Here is a 24977-nt window from a genome sequence, read left to right as displayed (position 1 = left end):
GTGATGCAAATTGTGGCAGTAGTGTTATCATAATTACTGCATCTGAAGGCTGGAATATAGCTACAACAGTTCCATGATAGTGTTAATGAGGTTTAAGAGAAGAACATACTTTTAAGTATGTGAACACACAGAGGCACACATGCTTCAAATCCTGAGTTCCCTGCAGGTATTTTTCCCGGGAGCAGATTTCAAATCCCGAGAAATCGAGGGATCTCAATTCATAACAATCAATTGAATTGGTCTCCAAAAACAGTACGGTAGGTTGTCAGTAATCAATTTAAAATAAATAAATAAATAAATAGACAGTTAAACATGGTTGTCATGAGAAACAATATAAATTTGGTCATTTCGTTGCATTAAAAAGGTTAATGTGGGATATGTGGGGTTCTTTGAGTTTTCCCAAACAGTCTCTGCTCCTTACTGCATTATCATGCAGTGATCATGTAACAGGAACAAAGCAATAAAATATAAACAATAATGAAATGGTAGAATCATGTCTGTGCAAGTTGATTTTCAAAACTATTATTAATTATAAATGAAAATTATAACTAAATGTTGCCTGGAAGGAAGAAAAGGAGTCTAATACGTATGGCATGCTCTGGGAAAAGGTCAGTAACAATGTAAAGTATATGTGACCACTGGTGTGATCCTTTTTGTCGTTATCTACAGTCATTTAAAAAGGTCGTCGTTTTGATTTTTTGCTGCCAATCATTTATCTCTCTTTGCCACTCACTGGGCGCTCCGCAGTCACAGCACACGTCATTTCCTGTCATCCTCTTGACCTCTCCCAGGATTGCCTTGGTCAGCTCCTGCACGATGTTGTTCTCGCCGACATGCTGGTCCCCTTTGAAGGCCTGATTCAATGCCTCCTCCTTACTGTTCTGTAGCACCGAGATCCAGCTGGAGGAGGGGGGAGAGGAGGGGAGATAGGAGAAGTGAGTCAGGCAGATGAAAATGAGAATAATGACAGATGAAGAAGGAGAAATAGAGGGAGGAGGAGGAGAAAGTAGGTTGAGAGGTGGGGATGGGAGCAGCCGAAGCAGAAAGAAATGTGAAGAAAAGGAGGAGGGAGTGTAAAAGGGGAGAGAAGACAGGAGTAAAAGGCAGTTATTAGTCAGGAGGTAGGAGGTAAAGGCAAGGCCAAGCGTCTGACTGGGTGTGAGGTAGGAAGTGGCCGAGGTGGTAAACAGGATGCACTTAGGAACAAGACTGAACACACACAACACAAAACACACACACACAAAACACACACAGGAAGGAACAGGCACTTACATCTGACAGTCCTGGTCGTCCTCTGCCTGAAAGTGATACGTTCTGTCGTCTGAAACAAAAAAGAAATGGATGACACAACAGAAGAGAGAAATGGGAGAGGAAAGAGAGGAGAACATGAATCAACGAGCAGTGCAGATGGAGGGAAAAGCTCTGAGCTCCCTACAGAGGGCATTAAAGTATCCTACTGACAGGTCAGACTGAGGGTGTCAATTCTTTAGATGTGAATCACTCTCTAATAACCAGGGAGAACTATTTTTACACCACTGTATCCAAAGCAACTTAAATCATGTTGTGTCTCTAGTGGCTGAAGCTTAACCTCTCCAGCTCAATGCCAGGATCTCTTATGTGTGGAAAAACTGGCTCATCTTAAATGACCGTGAAATGCAATGTTTGTTGCAGGTTATGTCCCCTTCATTTCCTGTCATCTCTCATCTCTCTGGTAATAAAAAAGGCCTAAAATGCCCAACTGTTTAATAATATTATTAGTTACATCTCACAGAAAAGACAAATTCTGTAATGGACTGCAGTGTACAGCTTAGTTAACTTAATTTATTTGACAAAAATTGACTCTTTTTGGACTATAACAAACAAACAATGTCAAAGATTATTTTCATGATTGATTACTTTGCAGACATTTTGATTAATGTCAACAGTGAAAAATGTCTATCACAATTTCTCAGGGACTGAAAAGTGAAACAGTTGCCGATTCATTTTCTGTCAATTTTGTTCGTTATTTCATTCTAAGATTAAAGCTAAATGCTAGATTGAGATGTGCTGCATGTGTTAATGTATATTTAAAAAAAAACAAATCTGCTTATTGTTGGCTTGCTGCAGCTTGCTAAATATAAAAAAAACATTTGAAAACCACACTGCTGCACAACAAATGCCGGCCTGCTGCTGTCTGGATGAATGGAGTCAATTAAAATCAGGCATTTGAGTGAAACGTTTACAGATTAAGAAAACAGAAAACGGTGCGAACAGACAAAAAGCTAAGGAAGGCCACATATAAAATGAAAAGACAAAGAGAGAGAGCTGAATTTACGGGATATGAGGTCGAAGCTTCTCTTCTCTTCAGGATTGTGTTTCACCTGGCAGGTGAGCAGGTTGAGTTTAGCCGGCGGCCGGTTAGCCTGCCAGAGAGAGAGATGAGGAACAGAGAGGGGAGGTGGGGAGGGAGGGTAATGACAACAACATAAATGAGTGAGAGTGCTGTGTTTAACCATATCTGACTACTGCTGCTGCCAAATGAAACATCTGATAAGCTGCTACATGTGAGTTGAGCTGCATCAGTGAGATGAGTTGACCGGGCCACAGCTAAATCTTTATATTGAACAAACAGAGTTAAAAGAGGCTCAGCAGAGGCAGCAATGTGAGAAGAATGTTAACTTGTGAACTGTGGCTCTCAGCTACTTTCTGTTAATATATTCATGGGTTTAATTTAATTCAGATTAATGGGTGAAGATAATGTGTGTGACTAAATTAAGCATTTATGGAAGTCTATTCACATGTGTGTGCATTTAAGTGTGCATGCTTTAACCAGAACAAACACATAGATCCTGTCCGTGTGTCAAAAAAGCTGTACTATCTACTTACTGTGCCGTGTGAGATGGTGAGGTAACCGTTCTTCGCTGTGCACTTTCTCTTCTGCCACACTTTTCTCAACCTGGAACACAGAAGACACATACACTGTGAACTCTGAAATTAAAGAGCAGACACTTATGATATAATATTTATGATCACAAGTTATAATACAGAACATGCATTAGTTATGACACAGGCTGAGCAGCGCATTCAAAAAGCTGCATCATGTGTTCTCCAGCTGAAACAATTAGCTGATTAATTGATGAGTTGATCCACAAAAAATTAATCTGCAACAGTTTTGGTAGTCAAGTCATTGTTTAAGTCATTTTTCAAATCATTACCAACCTCTCCAATGAAAGGATCTTCTCCTTTTCTCTTTTATATCGTAAACTTAAAAATCTTTGGGATTTGGATGGTTTGGTCAGTTAAAACAAGAAATTTGAGTCCATCATCTTGGGCTCTGTAAAATTGTGATTAGCACTTTTAGCTATTTTGTGACATTTTATAGACTTAAATGAATCGATTAAATGAAAAAGTAATGAGCAGGTAAGTTCGTAATGAAAATAATTGTACATGGTTTAAATCTTCGTTTCTACAACTGGTATGTACAGCACACTAGTATTTTCTTCACCTACAGTACCACAACTGATCTTTTAAAGTTATTTTTAAAAACTCACCCGTCACTTTTCTTGTGAAGATACCCGCTGCGCTCTGTGCCGTGCTCCTTGTTACCCTGCGGCTGGTGCAGGCTGTAGGTGGTGCTCTGCCGCACCTGTGAATCCTGGGAAAACACAAACAAATAGAGACAAGAAATCAGAGCCTTTACACAAATAAGAAAAAAAAGCTAAATAAAAAGCTTGATTTGCACATTCAAATTGCAGTCAAGTGAAGCGTTAAATGGCTCAGATTTACACTCTGCTTCTGAGTCTCCTGCTCCTCTGAGAATCTGGAAGTATCAATAGAAGATTGCTGCTGTGAGCCTGAATGATTTTATACGCATGGGGATAAGAAAATAAGAGGAGCTTTTACACCACTTATGAATCAGAATCTGCAATGGCAGGTGGCAAAACGCTGCCATTTTAGTCTCATAAGCCATTCTGAAAAGATCATTCAGACGAATCACATTTGGATTATAAGCCTGGATGCAGTTTTAACAGATTGAATCTTAATAAAGTTTAAACTTAAGTTGATTTTTCTTTTGGATATTCAGGTTTGACTGCAATCTAACAACTAATGTTAAAAAAGGACCAAACAAAGGCCAGAGATTTGTATGAGTGATGTCATTTCCTGTCTGGAAACACCACGGGAAACAGAGAGGATAACTTCTGAAGGCAGGCGTTGACGGGGCTTTAATGACTTTATTGGTGTGTGCTGTTATCAGTAGACACACACAGCCAACAGGAATGAAGCTCCAGCTCAAGCTTTTCTCATTGAAAAGTCATTTAAAATAAAAAAGCACAACTAAAATGAACCAAAGCACTGAAACACGACAATGACACATTTGAACAAAAACATAATGTATGCTGCTGTAAAAGGGCATTAAAAAAAACTATTAATCTAGCACTACAACTGAGCAACACCACAATGAAAACAGGATGCAAACAACCACAGGAATTTTTTTCTTCTTCTTCAAAAAATCCACTTACTCTCCTAGACTTGTTTCACAAAAGACGGAGGCAGCGGAGGAAAGAAGAAAACAATCTTCAGGTGAGACCAGGAGCTGCAGCATATTTAATGGTTCGCTAAGCACAGGGCTGGAGTTAGTTAAGAATTACAGTACGTCCACTCATTCAGGTGGTGGAGAAAATCATAGCATAGATAATAACAATGCATGTATGGATCAAATGGACAACACCTAAGCCCAAGACAGATTCAATTTCCACAAGAAGTTTAATTAGAAATATGCTCTTGAATCTTGAACTTCTTAATTTAACATCAATCTGCCAAAGGGACTGAAGATGCATATTTACATAAATCAATCAAAATGCACTGTCCCTATAAATAAATCTGAAATCAGCTTATACATGGTAGTGTTTGGACCCCAACCCTGACAGAGTCCTACATTATTACCAACATATTAAATTTACATAAGAGAGTGTGTGTGTGTGTTCCAACTCTGAAAAGAGGTTCAGGATTGTCCATATCAAATATCATCTGATTTTAGAGCAGAAATATAGGAATTAAGAAGATTAAAATGTGATATTTGATTGACATCTTGACATTGAAAAGTCATAGAGGACTTCAGCGCTGTGTGTGTTACCTCTTTCTGCTCCACCTGTAGCGCTGACTTGAGGACCTCTCGTAACTGAGTCAGCTGTTTCCTCTCCTCATCCTGCACCTGCTTAATCTGTTGCGACGGTAAATTTGAGAAAACAGGAGAGGAAGAACAAAAAAGAAACACGTGATGATATATGATATAAATGCCAGAGTCAAGTGAAGGAAAGAAAGCAGCTGGTTTTCTCACCGTGTGCAGATCTGTGGCCAGTTTTTCTATTGATGGTTTCAGGTTGTCCACAGCTTTCAGACCATCCTGAAAGAAACTGAACAGGTAGCACATGAATTCAAACATAGCACGGACACATTAGCAACACAGAACAGCCACAAAATGGGTCTGCATTTACATGTGAGTGCCTTCATATAAACTGACACTTTTCAGGTCAACCTGAACACATTTCCCGTATAGGATTTGTTCGTCTTACTTGCACTGTGCGTGGAAGTACTTGATGAGGTTCTGCAACAGGTCCACCCCTTTCTTGATTTTGATCTCATTGACTTTAAGGAGATACTGTAAACATATTGAATACACATTTAGTCAGACAGGGTGAGGCCAGGTTCAGTCAGAGGGCTCCATCTCAAACATATACATCCCTTTCATCTCATATCCAGACAATTTAAAGTAAATGTGTTCATCTTTTAAGTAAAGCTTCATTAAAAAAAAACATCAAAGGAGGTACAGACCGAACAAACATACTAAATGTAATCTAAGATTTGTATTTCAAAAGGCTAAACAACCATTCTGAAATATAAATATATATATATATATATATATATATATATATATATATATATATATAGCCTAAGTTTGACAGACCTAGCCAGTAAAAAAGTCAATTTTCCAAACATCAACTACCCGTCAGACGCACTAAAGTGTGTGCCGTCAATTTCTGAAAGCAGGCGTGTCATTTTTAATAATATATGGTGCATATGTCATTATGAATTACTTGTTTAGTAAACATAGCAAACACCCAATCATCAGTCGGACTAACCTCACACATCTGAAGCTGGAAGAATCTCCTCTCCTTCTCCATCTCCTCAGCGATTTCCGCCCCACTGATTTCAGTCCTTATCATCCCATGCTGCCTCGCATGCTCCTTCTTCTCCTTCTCTATCTTGGTGCTGGCAAGAAGTGACATCACAGGGGTCAAAGAGCATACAGCACATCCATGACAGCCCCGTAAACGTAGGGGAAAAAGTGTGGTATTGTGTAAAATCAGCCCTATTGCTGTCCGGCAGATAACAGGGTGGCCTTGTTGGGGGAGCTGGCTGCCTGAGAAGACTATGGTTAATACTAATTAAATGGTCATGGGTTAGAGATGGTTAGTTTTAGCTATAAGGTTAGAAATGACTGGGATTTGGAGGGTTTATGGTGCAACATTAACGTCAGTGTGTCTGTGTAGGTTCATCTAAGCCATCCAGGTAGTAAGCAGTCTTCAAACCTTAAAATGAAGGTGTGCAATACGTTCTTTTAAGTTCTGTAGTCGGGCGAGGTAACCTTGGCATTTATCCCAGTAAACACAATGTTTTCCGTTGGTTTCCCTACCAGACAACAGAACTAAAGCCAGAGCAAACAGTCATCACCTATTTTGTAGTATTGCATTTCCAGCTGTAACATACTGAGAACTAAATTTGCACATCTGTCTAATTGCTCTGATTCCGCTGAACTAGATGGGGGAAAAAAAGCTTTGTGTTGTTTGAACTTCTGAAATCAGAATTGTCAAGAGAGGGGTTAAACTGCACTAAGCTCATCAGTGCTTTTGGAGGGTGTCCAAAAACACTTGTTTCTTGTTGTTTCTCACTGATGATGGCAATTGGAACCGAAAAAGGGAGGGCATGAGCAAATGAGATTGGTAGCTCAAGATTTTAATCGCTGTTGCATTCTTGCTTCTGGTGAAACCTTTCACACACCAGGTTACCCGACAGTCAATATTCAGGGCTGAGTTTTCACAAAGACCATACACTCTGCATACAGTATGTCTAGCGCGCGCACACGCACGCGCACACGCACACACACACACACACACACACACACACAAAACAAACAGAGGGGAGGCACCAGAACATGCAACAGGGCATTCTTTTCCATATGCGGTTTTTCTGACAGCATATTCCCTACAAAAAGGATGCAGCAGTTTGTTCACTCTCAGAGAGACGGGACAAGGGTGTTGGTGTACGCAAGCCATTTGAGAGCTGTTCAGCCTGGTTCATGTGCATCAAGACAGACTTCACTACGTCGTGTTCAACTGTGTTATCACTTCAACCTGCAGCTAGGCTCAGTACAATATATGACAAAAACAAATACCGGTAAATACAAAAAGGCCATTCTACAACTGAACTTTAAAGAGAGAAGTTTAAAGTGGTGGGGCTGCATGAGCCATCTTTTAAAACATATTGTTATAATATAAAACTACCAACTAGTCTTAAAGGAATACTTTGGCGTTTTTGGGTAATACACGTATTTGCTTTCTTGCCAAGAGTTAGATAAGAAGAACAACTTGTTGTCTTTACACTTTGGTTTTTGTATGGATGAAACAAACAAGATATAGCACGTTAATAAGTGAGCTTTAGATGTATTGGTGGGTGGATTTTGTTAACTTTTGACAGAGCCAGGCTAACTGTTGCCCCCTTAATTCAGTCTTTATGCTAAGCTTAGCTAACCATCTCCTTGCTGTAGCTAAATATTTAACAAACAAATGCGAGCGGTAACTATCTACCTACCTACCTCTATCTAACTTTTCAGTCGGAAAGCGAAAAAGACTATTTTGGCTAACAACTTTCTCCAACTTAATGAGAGTAAGAAGTCATGTTGTTTGGCCGCCCAAATTCAGTTGACGGACTTTCGAAAAATTTGGGGACTTTAGCCTCAAGTGCGCGCCCTTTTGCCAGAAATCTAGGTTTCATCTTTGACCCAGCATTAAAATTTGACAAACAAATTAGTTTGGTTGTCAAATGTAGCTTTTTTCATCTCAGGACTATTGCTAAACTAAAATCCTTGCTCTGTCGTAAGGACTTATTCTTATAAGACTGTTATTTATGCTCTTATTTTGTCTCGTTCAATACGAGACAAAATAATACAAGGAATTGCAGTAGTCAATCTATTGCAATTCCTTGTATTCTGGGATTTGCCAATCATCTTTATCACGCCTGCAGCTTGTCCAGAATGCGGCTGCTAGATTGTTGACTGGTACCAGGAGGAGGGATCATATCTCCCTGATATTGGCTTCTCTTCACTTTTTACTGGTCAAATATAGAATCGATTTTAAGGCATTACATGGATTGGCCCCTTTATATATTGCTGATCTCCTTGTCCTACATCACTCCTCCAGGAACCTAAGATTGTCTAATCTGTTCCTTTTAGCTATTTCACAGTCTCGGATGAAAACAAAGGGTGATCGTACCTTCTCAGTTGTGGCCCCGAGACTCTGAAACAAACTTCCCATTCATATTAGGTCCTCCTCTACTGCAGAGATCTTTAAGTCTTGTCTTAAAACACATTTTTTATTCTTTGGCCTATGATTTAGTTTAGGGACATTTGTATAGAAGTGTGTTGTTTGTATGATGTTCATTGTGTCTATATTTTTTATTGTCTTCCTTTGTTTTTAGAACATAATATAACTTTGTACAGCACTTTGTTCAGCCTAGGTTGGTTTTAAATGTGCTCTATAAATAAACTGACTTGACTATTTTCCAAAATGTCAAACTATTCCTTTAACATTCCTTATCAGCTGCTCTCTTATTAAGATTCATGATGTTGCACCACTTTAAAAAGGAAGCAAAAAAACAAATTCTTCTTCTCTATTATTGCTGTTGCACAACATCTAGTTTCATTTGGCATGTGCACAAAGGCTGTGTCACATGGTGCTGTGAACAAATGCTAACTTTGACTTGAGGTGTGAGTCGTAGTGGGAGGAGACAGTTAGCAGTTTTGTTTCTCTTTATACTATTCCAAAAAAAATAAAGCAGGTTTTGTTTTTACCAAGGTAATCTTTGCACTGGCAAAATTTGCCATTTTGCCAGTGCGAACGAGCCAAATTTAATTTCATTAAGAGTACATTGCTGGCCTTTGTCAGCACATGAATATTCAGCCCTGACAGCGTTACAGCATCATCAGGGCTGCGACTAATTGAGAGACACATGTTAGCCAGGCTGTCTGGCCGCCAGCAAAACTGACAGTTGTTAAACTGATGATCGGGCTGAGAATCGAGTCACTTTCAGTTCCATCAGTTCAGGAAGTATTTACCATTTAGCAAATAAAGACAGAAGACACTGGAGTACTGAAGATATGTTCTGCATTCAAATTTACATATGATTTGTCTGATTTTAGTAATTATAAACACTCTTCCTGAATTAACAGCATTCAAAGTGACTCCCGACCTGGAGACTGAAAACAGAAGGCAAACTCAGGTGTCGGATGCAAAGAGCCTGCAAACCAAATAAGGGAATCACAAATCAATAGTGTGTTAAGACCAAATAATGCATCTCTTTCTGTCTGTAAATATAAAAACAGCAGGCAGCAGAGAGATCAGAGGCGGTCAAAGGTTCATCGAAAAGGAAGAGCGGCAAGATATGTTACGATGTTTGTGTGGTTTTCTATTCAGGCAGAAAACTGGACTTTATTAATGGCCTATGTTCGCCATCAATAGAGTCAAATCATAAGAATAAGTTGGGACGGTCAGGAACAGTCACATAGCATCGGGCTGAACTCTCAATGTCAGTACAAAGCCCGTACTGTCTGATTGAAATGGTTTGGAGAGTAGATGTATTACCCTTTCAGTAAAGAATGTCCTTTGCAGCTTGTAAAATATATGAAAGTACTATAAAAAGTCATGTGCTCTTTGCATGCACAGTCACAATGGTGTGTCAGTGGAAATGGTGCCTCAGTGTGGAGGTGGAAGGGTGATGGTGAGGGATGGAGGTTAGAGGGGGAGAGTGGTTAGTCAAGACAAGTCAGACAGAGACAAGACACATACTGCACATTTCATTTTAACATACTGACAGACACGTGGTTGGCTTTAAATTGGCAAGTTAAGACTTGAATTGCTGAGCATATAAATTCAAACTTATGATGGCTGTGCAATCACAAGATTATAAGCTTGGGTCAGAAGGTTGCAAAATGTTAACCGATTCACAAACTGGTTCTATTATGAAAAATTTATTAAAAAGATGTTTAGGATACGCATTAGGTTTCTTACACTTTTGTTTCGTAGTCTTTCCAAGCTTTGTCAAAAGGCTTTTTGAGATCCTGTGAAAAACAAACAAAGTTTAAATTGTAAACAATAGTCAGGCATATAGTGCTGAAATGATTTGTTCATCGATTGGTTAATCAACAGAAAATTACTCAACAATTTTTGATATGGCAGAAAGCTCTAGAACGGCTCCTAAATGGACCTTGTGGTGACAACGTTTCAACTTTCAATCTATTCTAATCTTCAAGAAAAAAACATTTGCTCATTCTAGCTTCAAAAAAGTGATGCTCTGCTGCTTTTCTCCGTTTTAGGTTATTGTGAAGTGAATACCTGGAGATTTTAAGATGTCACTTTGTGCTCTGGGAATCTGTCACCATTTCTTGACATTTTATAGATCAAACAGTTATAGGAATACCTCCAACATAAGGCTGTTCACTGGAATTTAAACACACACATACCATTATAGCAACCAGGAATCACAAAGATGTTGCAATCATGATCACTGTCACGTGTTTAGAAAATACTTTCCTTTCTCAACCATTAATGAGCAAAACCACTGTATGTGTGAGTGGGTTCACAGGTGTGCGTTTCATCACGATGTGTGTCAGTAAGCTGAATCATCCTCCTCACGGATGCAAAGCAGCCCACAGCTGTCTCAGCAGGGAGTTTGGCGAGGTTACTGTTAATGCGCAGGGGTTTTGGGGAAGGCAGGATCATGGTGAAATTCTTTTTGGCATTCATAACGCAGGCAGCTGATGTGTCATTGTCATGGGTGTGCTTTCAACAGCTGCTTGAGCAACATGCTTGATTAAAACAACATCCCCAACACTGCAGTGCCTATTAAACAGTGATTATGACAAACAAAAGCCGTCATTACTGGGTGCGATCAGCTGTGTCATTCCCTAAAAAAAAAAATTGTTGCCCGATCCCAGAGCCAGAACGCCAGAAAGAAGCAGCACTCATATCTGCTTACTGTGCATTTCTGTTCATACATGTGAAAAGCACAACTATTTATGTTTGGCAGGACAGACAGTTTATGGCTTTAGTGCATTGTTAGAGCTCCAGAGAGGAGCGTGATCCCACTGTTGACCTCCACTTCAACAGCAGAGGAGTGGCAGGCTCAACCTGTGAGCCCACAGAATCACAGTCCGCTTCACTGAGCCAAGCCAAGTAGCACTCAGCCATTCAGTCAACCAGCTTAAGGGCAGAAACCACCAGAGGAATGAGAGCATAAAAGACTATAAAAATACAAAAGCAGAAAACCATAGTGAAAGAATGAGCCAGTGAAGAAAAAAGCCAAAGCAAAAGAGGAAATATCCAAAAGAATGTACTGTAGGTCAAGAGAGAGCCAGAAAGAAAAGAGAGGCTGAGCGGAAGGAAATGTCACCGCCAGAGAGAGCAGAAAATGGTAACAATGGCTAAAAATACCAGAATCAGGCATCGCTGGGCAGGGAATGGCTAAGCAGAATAGGCCAAGGCACGGGGCAAATCACTCCCTGAGAGAGCAGCGAGCTCTTAGTGCCCTGATTCCCTGTCTAGCAGAATCCAAAGGACAGAGGAGGAATGTCATGGGCCTCTATTCGCAAATGTATCACCTCTTCCTACCTACAACCACACATGTCCACGAATAGCAACTTCCTCATACCTTTTCCCACTGCGGTAATGAATGTACAACCTGGTCAGCAGCAATGAAAGTAGAGTTTAGTTTGGATCTTTAGTGTTTTTGGACGTATTCACTTAAAAGGGTCAGTTCACCCAAATAATAAAAAAAACTCTGGTGGTATCTGATAGTTTAGGTTTAACTTGGTTTTTGATTTGACATGTTTAAGTTGCTTGATTTGTCTAACAAACCAAAACAAAGAAGTTCAAGTTTAAATAGAAACATTTTCAATTTAATATCACAGAAAACTAAAATCGGCAAATCCCCACAGAATCAAGCTGGAACCAAAGAATATTTGTCATTTCTGTTTGAAAAATTACTAACAATTATTAAAATCGTTGCAGATTAACTCTCTGTCAATTAACAACATTTGTTTCTGCAAAGTCTGCACGTTATCATTAAAAAATGTAAATGTCCTTTTTCATGGTACAAACTACCTCTGCCATATAAGTAGTCGAGGCAGAAAACTAAGAGACAGATAACTCAAAACAAATAAAAACCAAAATCTGCATGACTAGCAATAGAAGCTAGTGGGGAAATGTGCTTTTGTTAAAATTTGGGAGAACTGACCCTTTAATCCACTACTTCTGCTGTCTGTATACCCTCTAGAAACGCGCCTCATTTAGTATTTGCTCTTTTCTAAAATCTCAGAATGCGTGGGTGTTTCGGGTGTTCACGACCCACTGAACCACAATGAGACAGGGTGCAGGAGCCCAGAGTCCCTCTCCTCACAATCCTTACTTACATAAACACACAACAGATCTGCAGCAACTATCCAGACACTGTAACTGAATAGTGATAAGCTGATATGATATGACTCATGGTGGGTTAGAAACACAGACTGGCCAATGAGGAGGTCGGCTGTAGGCATGATATCATGCCGGCGTCCACTCTGAAAGTCCGCTGTTAGCAGAAAGGTCTTGTGGACTCAGCACTTTTCGTTTTCCACTGACTGGAGTGTTAGGGGTGTGTTCATCTTCAGTAAAAACACTACTGGGTCTTCCAGGTGACCCACCCCAGCCTTTTATGCTAGTGCTGGACTAAGTGAACTGTATCCTGAACAAAGACTACTTCAGTTAAATATTTCTGTCAAACAAAGGCTTTTTATGACATGAACAGTTATCCTGTTCATGAAATGCCAATTGCCCTCTGTGGTGAAATGGCCATGGAGGTAGATGAGGTGGAAAATGGTTGAGCAGCAGTGACAGGTTGCTAGGTGGTAGCACTCTAATCACAGAGCCATTAGCGGCTGGCTCCCTCTGGGTTAGTTCATCGCACTCATTGCCAGACAGCAAGACAGCACTGGCAGAATATTAACAAGAAGCCATTAAGTCCAGAGTTAAATCAAATGAAAGGACTGGTGGCTATTATAGCTGCCACACAGCTGCAGTAATTGTGGAGCATTTTAAGATACCAGATTGATCTTTTAGGGATATTTTATTTATACACTTTCTTCAGAGAGATGCTCCTGTTTCCCTGGCCGTTTTGTTCCTTAACAGTATTTTCCTCTGTATGCTCAGTCTCCCGTGGAGAGACAGTCTTAATTTAGCATTTATTTACAATTCGCTAAAAGTGTCGATCGGGTTACATTTGTGTGTGGAGTTTTGAGCCTCTGATACACACATGCACATTGCGTTTAAGTGCTGGTGGACAACTTCACAATTCTTTTCAGCACATTCATTTGGAATTTCAAAGTGGGAAAGGCTCGTTACCATTCTCACAATAATTAAGGAAATATTTTTTAAATTTAATATTCCATTGTCATAAGGCTTTAATTTTGGCAACTTCAAATTCACTGACTATACTGTTTTTGTCACATGAAGCATGTAGAGGCTGTGCCCCTTTCATTACCCCTATAGACAAAAATAAAAACATATAAATATCTTTAGACATGCAGAAGCAGCTTTTCAAAAGCAGATGTTATTAGATCAACTTGAAGTTGTTAAAATATATGCAGACTTTGTATTTTGTCCTATATGTCATACACAAATCTTGTTTTTATTTGTGGATCATGAAAAACCCAACACTAATTTCTCTCCATAGACTTCTCTGATCTTTATATACATCCCTCGTCATCTCTAATGACATCCATGACATCTGACTTCATCCTACTCTACTTCCTTTTCTCCCTGCAGTCTAAACAGCCTTTCATGCAGGTCTGGACTTCCTGCTTTCCCCTCTCCTAACAGGTACTTCCCCTGGGAGAGGACAGGAGTGAAGAAGCAGAATAATGACAGAGGAGGAGGAAGACGATGAAGGGGAAGGGAGGGACAAGTGAACAGCCTGGGGCTGTGGAGGTGAGCAAGAGGTTGGAAGGGGGGTGTAGCCTTGAACAAAGACAAGAAATAATCCATAATTTCATCTACTTTCCTTTCACTGACGCTTACTTTCTGAGGTTTATTGACATTACAACAGTGGTGACATTTATATAAGTGTGTGAGTCCTGAGGTATAAAATAACCAGCAGCTCATTAGCCCCCATATCACTAGGGTAATGAGAATCATCATAGGGGTAATGAGCAATAAGTGGGTAAGTATTACAGATGTGACTGGCTGCCACAGCCTGAGGGAGAGGGTGGGCGGCGGGGACAGAGTGAAGGAGACAGAGAGCGAGAGAGTGGAGTTAACAGAGAGAGAGGAAAGGAAATCATGGAAGAGAAAAGCAAATAGATGCTGAAAAGAAAACACTGCACTTGAGAGACGCACAAAAGAGCAAGAGAAAATAAAAGAAGAGAACAACAGTTCAGAGGTCGGGACAAAGCCAAGCGGCCGAGGGTCATGGGGACAACTGCCGTTTCTACAGCAACCAGACTCATTAGAGAGCTGGCTTAATCGCATCATACCTCGATGAAAACCGCAGCCAATCATGTGACTGGAGAGTGAAAGGTCACAGCCCGCCGTGGACAGTAACAAGTGCTGATTGCATTACAGAGCTGCACACTGTTAACGAGTGTCTGTCTGGGTTTGGTCCGGTTGGTGGACACACATGACTGACTGGCTGACTAACTAAGGGGTTGTGTGTCAGTGTACATAGGGCTGCGTATTGAACCTCCATTTATTTTGTGTATTTTTATATACAATACATGCCCGCTGCGGTTGTTTTAGTGTGTCCCCCCTGCGGCAACCCCCGCCGCAGCCTAAACGCACTAACCCCATTCAAAATGAATGGAAAGACCTGCATTTTTGCCGGACAGTCAGTTTTAGGGGGACCTTGGTGGCCTATGGGTTTAAGGCACCATGAATTGCTAAGCCCCAGTTTGAGTCTGGGTAAGAAGAATTGTTGCATGTCATTCCCCATCTTTCTCTCCCCACAAATCAGATCTCTAAGAAAGGAATAAAATACCAATAATACAATACAATTTTAGGCCATTTGTGAGACAAAGATTTTGTACACCTACCTGACAACATTTAACATTTAAGAACTCTTTTGTTAAAAGAAGAGAAAAGGATTTTGTAGAAAAACATTTCTCAAATTAAAGTATTCAAAAAATATTAGTTTGGCATTGGTACCAAAACTATCCAAACATTTCAAACAAAACTAAGTCATAAGAAGGGCAAGTCTTTCTAAGATAATTCAGATTTGGGTCTTGTATTGGGTAACTGGCCTGTTGGTCAACTTCAAACAATCAGTTCAACACTTCAATCTGTTTTCATTTAGTTTCTCGAATACCTCTGTACCTGGCGAGGGGCCACTTTGTGTTTGAGAAGTTTTACAAAGACTGCGACATATCGCAAAAAACACATTCCGATTTTTTTGTGTTAGTTGACAGAAAATATCAGTAGAAAACTGCACTTTAAAATGTAACTGTCATTCTTTTTTTAATGGTGCCTTTTATGTTCAATTCATGTTCAAATTGTTTAATAAAAGAACGTTGGAAATTACTGAAATTAAAACAAGCAACTTGTTTTATTTTAGCAGAATACTGAAAGTACACTTTAATATCTGTGTATTTATCGCAAGTAATCTCATTATCGCGATATTCAACAACATTATTGCATATTGCATATTTTCTTCATATTGTGCAGCCCTACTGTCTATCTAGTCTCTTCTCAACTTTTATTTTTTTATGAAAACAGAAAAAAGCCTGAGGCATATCAGAGAAGCTTGTTATTAGCAAGACAGCATGACATCAAGGATGGCACTGATTGTCAAGGTAGCTTCGAACCACTTTAAACCAGCAGATTACATTTTACACATTATAAAACTTATAGAACTTCTTGTGGTCACTGATGATTCAGCAGAAGGCTAAGCTCTATTCATCTACTCGTATAACACTTCCTGTGCGGTAGTAGAGTAACACAAGACCATGCGGTTTTGTTGCCTTACCCCTTTGACTCCTTTCAGGTCTCCTTTCAGCAGGCTGTCCAGAGGAAAGGTGATGATGTTGTTCATGTTTTGGAACTGGAGGAGGGTGAGGAAAAGACATAAGAGTTGAAAGGTTGCATCAGAGGATTTAAACCTACTAGGAAATACCCATTTCTAAAGCAATTGGGGACAATGGGTTAATTATACTCTGCCAAGTCTCTCTTATGTCCCAAAGTTTGTTTGTATTTGCACCGTTTTTCAATCGCTAAGAAATTGAATTTTCACACCATTCAAAATATAACACGATCCATTATGAGACAATTAACTCCCCTGTTTGAGTTACTGAGAGCCTCTGTGTGTAATGCTGCACATGTAATCTAGAAAGCGAGAGCTTGCTAAAGCTTTGAGAGATTACATCTTCACATCCAGGTCAGGCGGCAGCTCATATTTCTTTAATATACGGTGTTGAGATAACACTAATATAAAAATCTCAAGCTCCTGGTCTCAGTGTGAGTCGATACAGTGTCCAGGGGGAAGCGACATACCTCACATGATGGTGTCAGATTTTTCTAATAAAGCTTTGGCCTTAATACAGGTTGAATTAGATCCAGGAGATATTTGGTGTTGCAGTGGCTCTTTGGCCATCTCAATGGAAAAACTTGAGCTACCTCCCTGAGGGCTTGATGTTCCAGCTGGACTCAGTATGTGCTTGGTGTGTGTGTGTGTGTGTGTGTGTGTGTGTGTGTGTGTGTGTGTGTGTTAGAGAACACAGACAGTGACTCAAGGGGATAGAGACAATTAGGGAGAGGATGGAAATCTTTCTTTGTCCACACATACACAACACACAGCAGACTCACCAGATTTTTGAAAAGCGCAGTGAGCTCCTTGGTGAAGACGGAGAATTTGAGGAAAGCTGAACCCAGATCAGGATCATCTCTGTACACGCAATTTTCTCCAAACTTCTCCAGGGCCTGAGTGTACTGCTCCTCGTTCTCTACATGGGCTGGAACACACACACACACACACACACACACACACACACACACACACACACACACACACACACACACACACACACACACACACACACACACACACACACACACACACACACACACACACACACACACACACACACACACACACACACACACACACACGTCAGCTTTGACAGGTTGTAGGAATCAAACTAAGGGCTTTTACTCTCTGATGATTGTTACAAGTCCAAAATCAGTGAAAAAAGATCCACTTTTCTGGCTGGTCAATCCACCCATTACAGTTCAAAGTATTCCCAGGTGGTATGAGCTGTCCACCACTGATTGGGCCATTTGTCTCGACTTTTCCCAACTTTCTCCCACTACATTGCAACATTCTGCTCTGATGAATTAGTGCAAAGCAAAAATACAATGTGATCAATCAATGAACCGCCTGCTGAGCTGAATCAGACAGATCATCTTGTCAATGTAATTATTATGATGAACCTTAAACAGTCACCTAATTACATATATGGCCTTTGCTTTGAGATGATTTCCCTGAAGGTTTGCATATTATATTGCAGAGGTAAGCCTCCATTATAAAACACGGCAGTTTTCTCATGTTTCCAGGTTAAAGCAATAGCCCCTCCAAATATCTGTGCACATCCCTGCCTAGATAATTCTACTTAATTCACTTCACGCCAGACTAGGTACCTGAAAACAGCTAATGCCATTGGGACAGCGGTGGAGCGAGGGATGGAGCACTGGGTACTGTTGCTATGAGAACACTCACTAGGAGACGTGAAGGAGAGAGAGGGAGGGACTCGAGGGAAAAAAAGAGAAGAGGGATGTGTAAAAATATGAGGATGCATACTAAAAGACACAAGCTGCCATATCATGACTCAGCTTTTCATCTGACACGCACGCACACACACACAAACAAGGCAGGTTTATAGATGAAGCTGGATATGCTCATGTCTCTGCTGCAGAGATATCCATCATGTTATTAAAAGGGAAAGCTGAAAGCCTCTGAGTCACTACCTGCTGATCTCCTCACATCAGACAAATCTAATTTAAACCACTGCTGAGCTGCATGATAAAGCTCATGAGACACAAGTGGTAGTTTTGAACAGCTAGTACAACGTACCTAAGATAATGTTTTTTTCTCTCAATACAACTAGAGACGACGAACCCAAAGTAACCCTTTTTTTTTTTTTAAACAAACCAAGCACATTTAACTGATTAATCGTTAAATTAGTCAATAAAATGTTATATAACAGTGAAAAAACCACAAATCTCATCAGCAAATTGCTCATTTTGCCCAACCAACAGTCAAAAACTAAATTCACAATAGTCAAAAACAGAAACAACAAATCCTCCTCACATTTGAAGTTTCACTGCAATGACTTAAATAATTATTCAATGATTAAAATTTGCTGCCAATTAACTTTTTGTAGATCAAATCTAAAAATGTACGTTACCATGCGCATTTAATGCACTTCATACAGATGTTAGCTGTTATGACACAACATTTGTTTTGACAGTAGAGACATTTTTTTTCTCCAAATGATGGAGCCATTTAATTTATTTGCATTTATGACCCAAAATTGAAATAGCACAAAACATACCCTATCTTTTCATTCAGTAGACTAAAAGCTAGAGCTGAAACGCTCAACAATTCAACAATTATCAACAACTTAATCTGCAACTATTTTGCTCATTGAGGATTAAAAATAGCTTCTGGTTCAAAGCAGTGAAACAGAGATATAATAAACTTCCATCATGTGTCAGACACCGAGCCTTACCACACACCTGCAGTCTACAGTTTACACATCAGCTCCAGCTGTTTGGCTGTGGCTCTGCCAGGCTCTGAGCTGACAGGGCGGTGGCCTGCTGTTGTTTTTGAAGTGGCACGAGAGCTCTGCTATTCAGCGCCGACAAACAGCCCAAACCGCCCAAACCCCCCTGGGCTGCTTAGTGAGTACATGTGTGTTTGTTGTAACGTGACCTAACACATTACACATGCAGTCTACAGTGTAGTGCAGCTTTGAACCTCAAATGACTACATCACACACTGAGCTAGTTTATGAGTAACATGGCAGAGAAAGGACACAAAAGAAGTGAGTGAGAAATGAGGGCAGAGGCAGCCTTTTCTTTAGTTTACACTGTAAACAAAACCTGCTAATTGAGTGCCGCTCTACATGTTGCCTAAACATTTCCAATACATAAACCTGGTGCTCAGGGGCTTTCTTAAAGAAACATGAGCTTTGCATGGTTTCAAGAGAATCACTCTAAAAAGTAGACCCTCTTCTGAAACGTTTTGTTAACATTGTGTTAATGTTACATGTCCTTTTATTTTTACACTGAACATCCTCTAATGTAGCATTTTGATGCTGAAATGACCTAGATCAGTGGGTCCAGACCTTTTTAGCTTGTGACCCCTCTACTTGAGACCCCTGGTCATCAGTACAATAAAAGAGTTAAGATTAGAGGAAACTCTAAAAAGAAGAAAGGATCATTTGGTGTAGCAGAAATGTGTTTTCATTGCTTTCCTACCCTGTTAATCATCTTGTGATGCACCAAGTTTTTATAACAAACTGCTGAACTAGATCTAGAAAACTTTATTAGCATAAAACATACTACTTATTTTACAAATGTTATTTAGCACTGTCAATTTTTTGGTTTGGTTAGTCTTTCCAGAGTGCCTTGCCTTTTAGAAAATAACTAATTAAGAGTTTCCATAACATCTGAGATCTTCCTAAATTACTTAATTGGTACTTTCTGACTTTTGGTATTAACAATAACTTTAAAAAAAAAAAAATGCTGGGTGTTCATCTGCATTGGTTTTACACCATTTGGCTACTTTCATTCAAAATGTACATATTTCCTTTTGAAACAAAACTGGGTATGTGGGCTTTTTCCACATTTAAAACAAATTACTGTTTCAGAGAAATGCTTGAAAAAAGTTTTGTGTGTGTGTGTGTGTGTGTGTGTGTGTGTGTGTGTGTGTGTGTGTGTGTGTGTGTGTGTGTGTGTGTGCACGGGTGTGTCAGAGAGAGATAGAAAAAAGGATCCCTGTTGCTTGACCTCAGGAAACGATGATCTTGTGTTTACTGGAGGACAGAGGCCATGACTTGGTTGAACATACACAGAATTTTACAACCAACATAAATGGCCTGCTTATACCCAGTTGTGTACAACATCCTTTACTGTAACTTCCCTCTCAAACACACACAGAAAAACATACATACTGTAATATACTAGTTTCCAGGTGTCTGCTGAGGATTATCTGACATCCCCAAGGCTTGTTTCTCACACACAACACACACACACACACACACAGTTTAATCACCAGACTGCAGACTGGCCTCTGCTTCCTCTCTCAGTCTCTCCCACACTCATTCCCTCACACTCAGCTCCATCAGGCCTGGTGCTCTGACGCTCACTAACACAATGTACAGCCGACCTTAGATCAATTCCATATCTCTCTACGGACTCTATGAAAAAAACACTGTACTCCATGTTCTCTACGACCACCGGCACTGAGATAAGAGAGTGTTGCTAACTTTTACCTACAGGAGACAAAGGAGACTTTGTTCTTTATTTCAGTGTCTCGTCGGGTATTTTTCCTCAGACATCCATCCAGTTTAATTACATTAGAGCTTGTGGAAGTCTCATCGTCATTGTTTGATTGGCAGCCACGACAGAAATGTACAGTATGTGTATGTGTGCAGCAGCGACTTAAAAAGACATGGCCAGCCCAGACGCCATCGAATTGAGTGCTTTTCTAATGCAACATTGGCATAGTGCTGCATTATTCAGCAACTCCATCCAGCCCATACTACAGCAGCTGGAACACAACATTCACTCGTCTGCCTCGTGTCGTTATCTGTTCAGCAGCTTTGGCAGGTCTGTCCAAGAAGCTCTGCTCTATCAGCTCCAGGTTCTTCAGGGGTTTGAGATGCTGCTGCTGCTGGTTTATTCATCAAAACCCACAAGCTGACAACCTGACAGGCCCCTGCAGCAACACAGGGCTCTCGCTCATCTATATACGTAGCTTTCATCATCCATACCCTCTCCATCCTCACCCCCTCATCATTACTGTTCCCCAAAAAATATGCTTCCAGTGTTTTGGGCTCGAAAGCCAGTCATACCAGGACTGTCTTCTTTGAGTATTGAGGCAGTCATGTTGAGGCTCCCTGTTATGCGTCTCATTATTCAGCCTTTATCTCAGCATCCTCTCTGAAGAACAGATTAATAAAGTGATACAAAACTATATTAAAACATTGAACAGCAGGGAAAAGGAGACTAATTATGACCTAATCGGCTTTGTGTGTTTCATATGATTGATTGCTGAATGTTTGTTGTCTTTTGTGATTTCTTTCATATTTTTTGCTGTCGTGGCTAAGATGCTACCAGCAGAAACACAGTGGCGCTCTCGCTTTTCTGCAGTCCAGCCAAAAGCAGATGGCTCTTTTCTTCCTATTTGGCAGTGCCTTTCCTGGTGCACCGTGCTAATTACAATACAGCGTCCCCACATCGACACAATGCCAAAAGCGCAGTTACAAATGACAGAAATCAACACTTGATAGAAAACTGTGAAGACACCTGTGAGAGTTTTGTCGGGAACAGGGGGCAGCATTAAATTTGATGGAGGCGGACACCTTAATTCTCTGTGCAGTAAAAACCTTGGATGGGGAACTTATTAGCAAACGGTTGTTTATTCAGACATCCAGCAGTTACAGAGCAACATTATCAGTCATTTGGAATCGCGTTCCTGGCCACCTGAATATAAGTCCAATATTTATTATTCGTTTAGCTCTTTTTTTGGTCTCTACCAACTACTGAGGGAAATATCTGGCTCTTTAGAAGCTAAATGCTATGTTCACCTGCTAGTCGCTAACTCTGTCCGTCTGGCATTTAGTGCTGAACAGATAGTTTACAATGGGTTTATTAGAGCCTTTTCGCTGAAAACAGCTGCCTGCTGCAGCACTGAGAGCGGTGAGAGTAAACTAAAACAGTGAAGTTGAGGGCCATGAAACCAAAACAATAAGCCGAAGACTGCTCTGTAGAGCTGAGAACTGCAGAGTCAGGTAATAATTCTCTGTGGGTTTGTCAGTAAGAGAGACCTCTTTTTCACATTACACAGTTATTTGCTCAATTGTTGGTGATTGATTGGTTTAATTGATTGGTGCAGTAAATATTAAGTATAGAGCACCTGTAGTAAATGGGCTAAAACAGCTGACTCTATATTTAAAAACGCACGCATGCCAAACGCACGCATGCACACGCCTTTCATGTCAATCAATTTATTATTTGTCACATGAAATCATTTAAAAATAAAATTTCAGTTAAATGTATCACATCTGTCCTTCAATTTATGCATTGAAAACAGTAAAGGGATGACAAAATAGAGGTTCTGAGTCTGGCAGTGGCAAAAAGACATGAATGTGTAAATGCATTTTTAACAGTGAGGTGAGAACAGGAGTATGTCCATGCCTCAGTACCCACACACAAACACATTGTGCGCCCCTCCCCAGCTGTTCCTTTGGGGGTCTGGATCAGACAGCTGTCCCTCTGGTCTAAGAGAACAGAGCTCATACTGTTCTGAAAAAGAGACATGCTCAGCACATTGTTCAGAGGTCTCTCTCCCTCTTTCGCTCCCTCTCTTTGGCTCAGCGGGGTTCTGTCAGGCAGGCCAAACAAAAGACACTGGAAACACCCAACACTGGCACAACCAGCCACAATGAGCATGGAAATAACTATCCTCCCTACCTTTGCCTTAAAGGCAGTGGAGCAAATGCATTGGGGTGTAATTAATATTTGCTTTTTATTTTAAATTGATTGTACATTTTGTATTAAACTAATTATCCTGTGTAAAAACAAAAAAAAGAGAATAAAACACCAAATGTTTAAGATGCCACAGCTCAATGTGATGTCTTGAAATTGCTTGCTTAGTCCAGTGGCCACAAAACACCAAATTATTCTTTGTTATTTATCAAAGAGAGAAATACATTATGAAAAAGATATAAGATATGTAATAAATCATCAATCATTCCCAAACTGTGGTCCGCGGACCACTAGCGATCCGTGAGAGTACTGCAGGTGGTCCTTAGAAAAGCAATATCAAATATAAAATAGTTTTTTAACCTTCATTTTACCAGGAAATTCCCATAAAAATTAAGAATATGTATATTGATATAAAATTTTAATTTAAATTAAATGGTCAAGTTATTGTGTGATTACTGAAATAGGCTAGTGGCGCTCGGCCGTGACATTCAAGTCCAAACTAAAGATTAATAATCCCCTTGAAATCTCTAAAGGTTTTGAAATGTTGACTATATCCAAGTGTTCTTAATACTGTATAGATTTAATACTCCATTGATATGGAAATAATCCTGTTGTTCAAATGAACCTGATTATGCCCTCGGGCGCTTGAGTAAATAAATAAATTAAATATGTGGCAGCCTTTGTGTGCAGTAAACTTTCTTTTAACAAGCCTGTTGTACTGATGCGATGACCAATTATAGTTTTAGTGCTAGTAGGCCTATTAAGAGGTGCGGATTAATTCAGGTAGGACTGTGTGTAGACATATTTTATTATGTGTATTATGAGGTGGTCCATGAAAATTCTTGATCACAACTAGTGGTCCACACACACAAAAAGTTAGTGTAGAGAGGATACAGGCAGTCATGGTGTGTCAAAGAATAAAAGGTTATACGGATTTACTCTTTTGATTTTTATACCTAACATCATGTACAGTATTGCTATGACTTATGTAAGAGTTTTTTTTTTTTTTTTTTTTTTTTTATCTGATGAAACATCTACTCTATTCCCAATACTAATACAATCCCCAACCTCACTTACTTGGTTCAGTGCTTTCGCAAGTTTCACAGTGCTAATTGCCGAGATAATGTTTTAATATATTGACTGGGTACTTGTGGGGGAAAGAACAAATCCGAGCTAGAATAAATGTGTAAATGCTGCTTGTTGGTTGAAGGAGAATTAAACATAATGAGAGAAAGAGAAAGAATAAAATGAAAAAAAAGACCTTTATCTCTTGATTGGGCTTCTTTGTTAACATGCTGAGAGGATGTGGTTATTTGGGGAGCCAGCTGACAGAGCGATAGAGCGAGAAAGAGAAATAGATAGATAGATGGATGGATAGAGAGAGAGAGAAAGAAAGAAAAACGTTGGTAGTGACAAAATTGGATATGGAAAGGCCTTTTTGTGCATGTGTGTGTGCGTGTGCGTGTGTGTGTGTGTGTGTGCGTGCGTGCGTGCGTGCGTGTGCGTGCGTGTGTACATAAGTACCAGTGATCAGGGACAGACTGACAATCTGTGCGTTCGGGAAAAGTCGTCCAACCGACGGCCGTGGGCACAAAAAAACGTCTAAAAAGCGATATTAACAGCCAACAGCAGGGGGCGCTAATACGATCACTTATATGCTACATGGCTATCACCAGACCAAGCTCAATCTTTTAAGATTGAACATTACAGGGCAAAATCAAATCGCCGGCAGATCGGGCTGGGTTTAGACATATTTTATTATGTGTATTATGAGGTGGTCCACACACACAAAAAGTTTGAAAACCCCTGTAATAAATAACCGATTGACTGATCATTTTAACACCAAAAGGGGTAGCTGTTTGTCATAAAATTGAGCTTGAAAACATCTTTGAAGGTTTCTGACTAAAGTGAAAGTGCTAAGATAAGGAAATG

The 24977-nt window shown here is 40.0% G+C and overlaps 1 protein-coding gene across 3 annotated transcripts in view; it reads right to left on the bottom strand.

Annotated features, from left to right (window-relative positions):
* The window catches only part of asap2a (ArfGAP with SH3 domain, ankyrin repeat and PH domain 2a), a 59926-nt gene that overhangs the window by 12197 nt on the left and 22752 nt on the right, over positions 1–24977 (bottom strand). For all 3 annotated transcript variants that reach the window (XM_078276681.1, XM_078276680.1, XM_078276682.1), the window contains exons 3-14: positions 17139–17284; positions 16303–16377; positions 10323–10372; positions 6120–6249; positions 5553–5638; positions 5318–5393; positions 5114–5200; positions 3531–3634; positions 2866–2935; positions 2315–2402; positions 1273–1321; positions 734–900 (exon numbers count right to left, since the gene is read on the bottom strand). In XM_078276681.1, the coding sequence (XP_078132807.1) occupies positions 734–900; positions 1273–1321; positions 2315–2402; positions 2866–2935; positions 3531–3634; positions 5114–5200; positions 5318–5393; positions 5553–5638; positions 6120–6249; positions 10323–10372; positions 16303–16377; positions 17139–17284 (1128 nt within the window). The remainder of the gene's footprint in view (positions 1–733; positions 901–1272; positions 1322–2314; positions 2403–2865; positions 2936–3530; positions 3635–5113; positions 5201–5317; positions 5394–5552; positions 5639–6119; positions 6250–10322; positions 10373–16302; positions 16378–17138; positions 17285–24977) is intronic.

This window comes from Sander vitreus, chromosome 20 (assembly GCF_031162955.1).
Source record: "Sander vitreus isolate 19-12246 chromosome 20, sanVit1, whole genome shotgun sequence".
Taxonomy (NCBI): Eukaryota; Metazoa; Chordata; class Actinopteri; order Perciformes; family Percidae; genus Sander; species Sander vitreus.
This window is presented reverse-complemented; position numbering and strand designations above follow the sequence as displayed.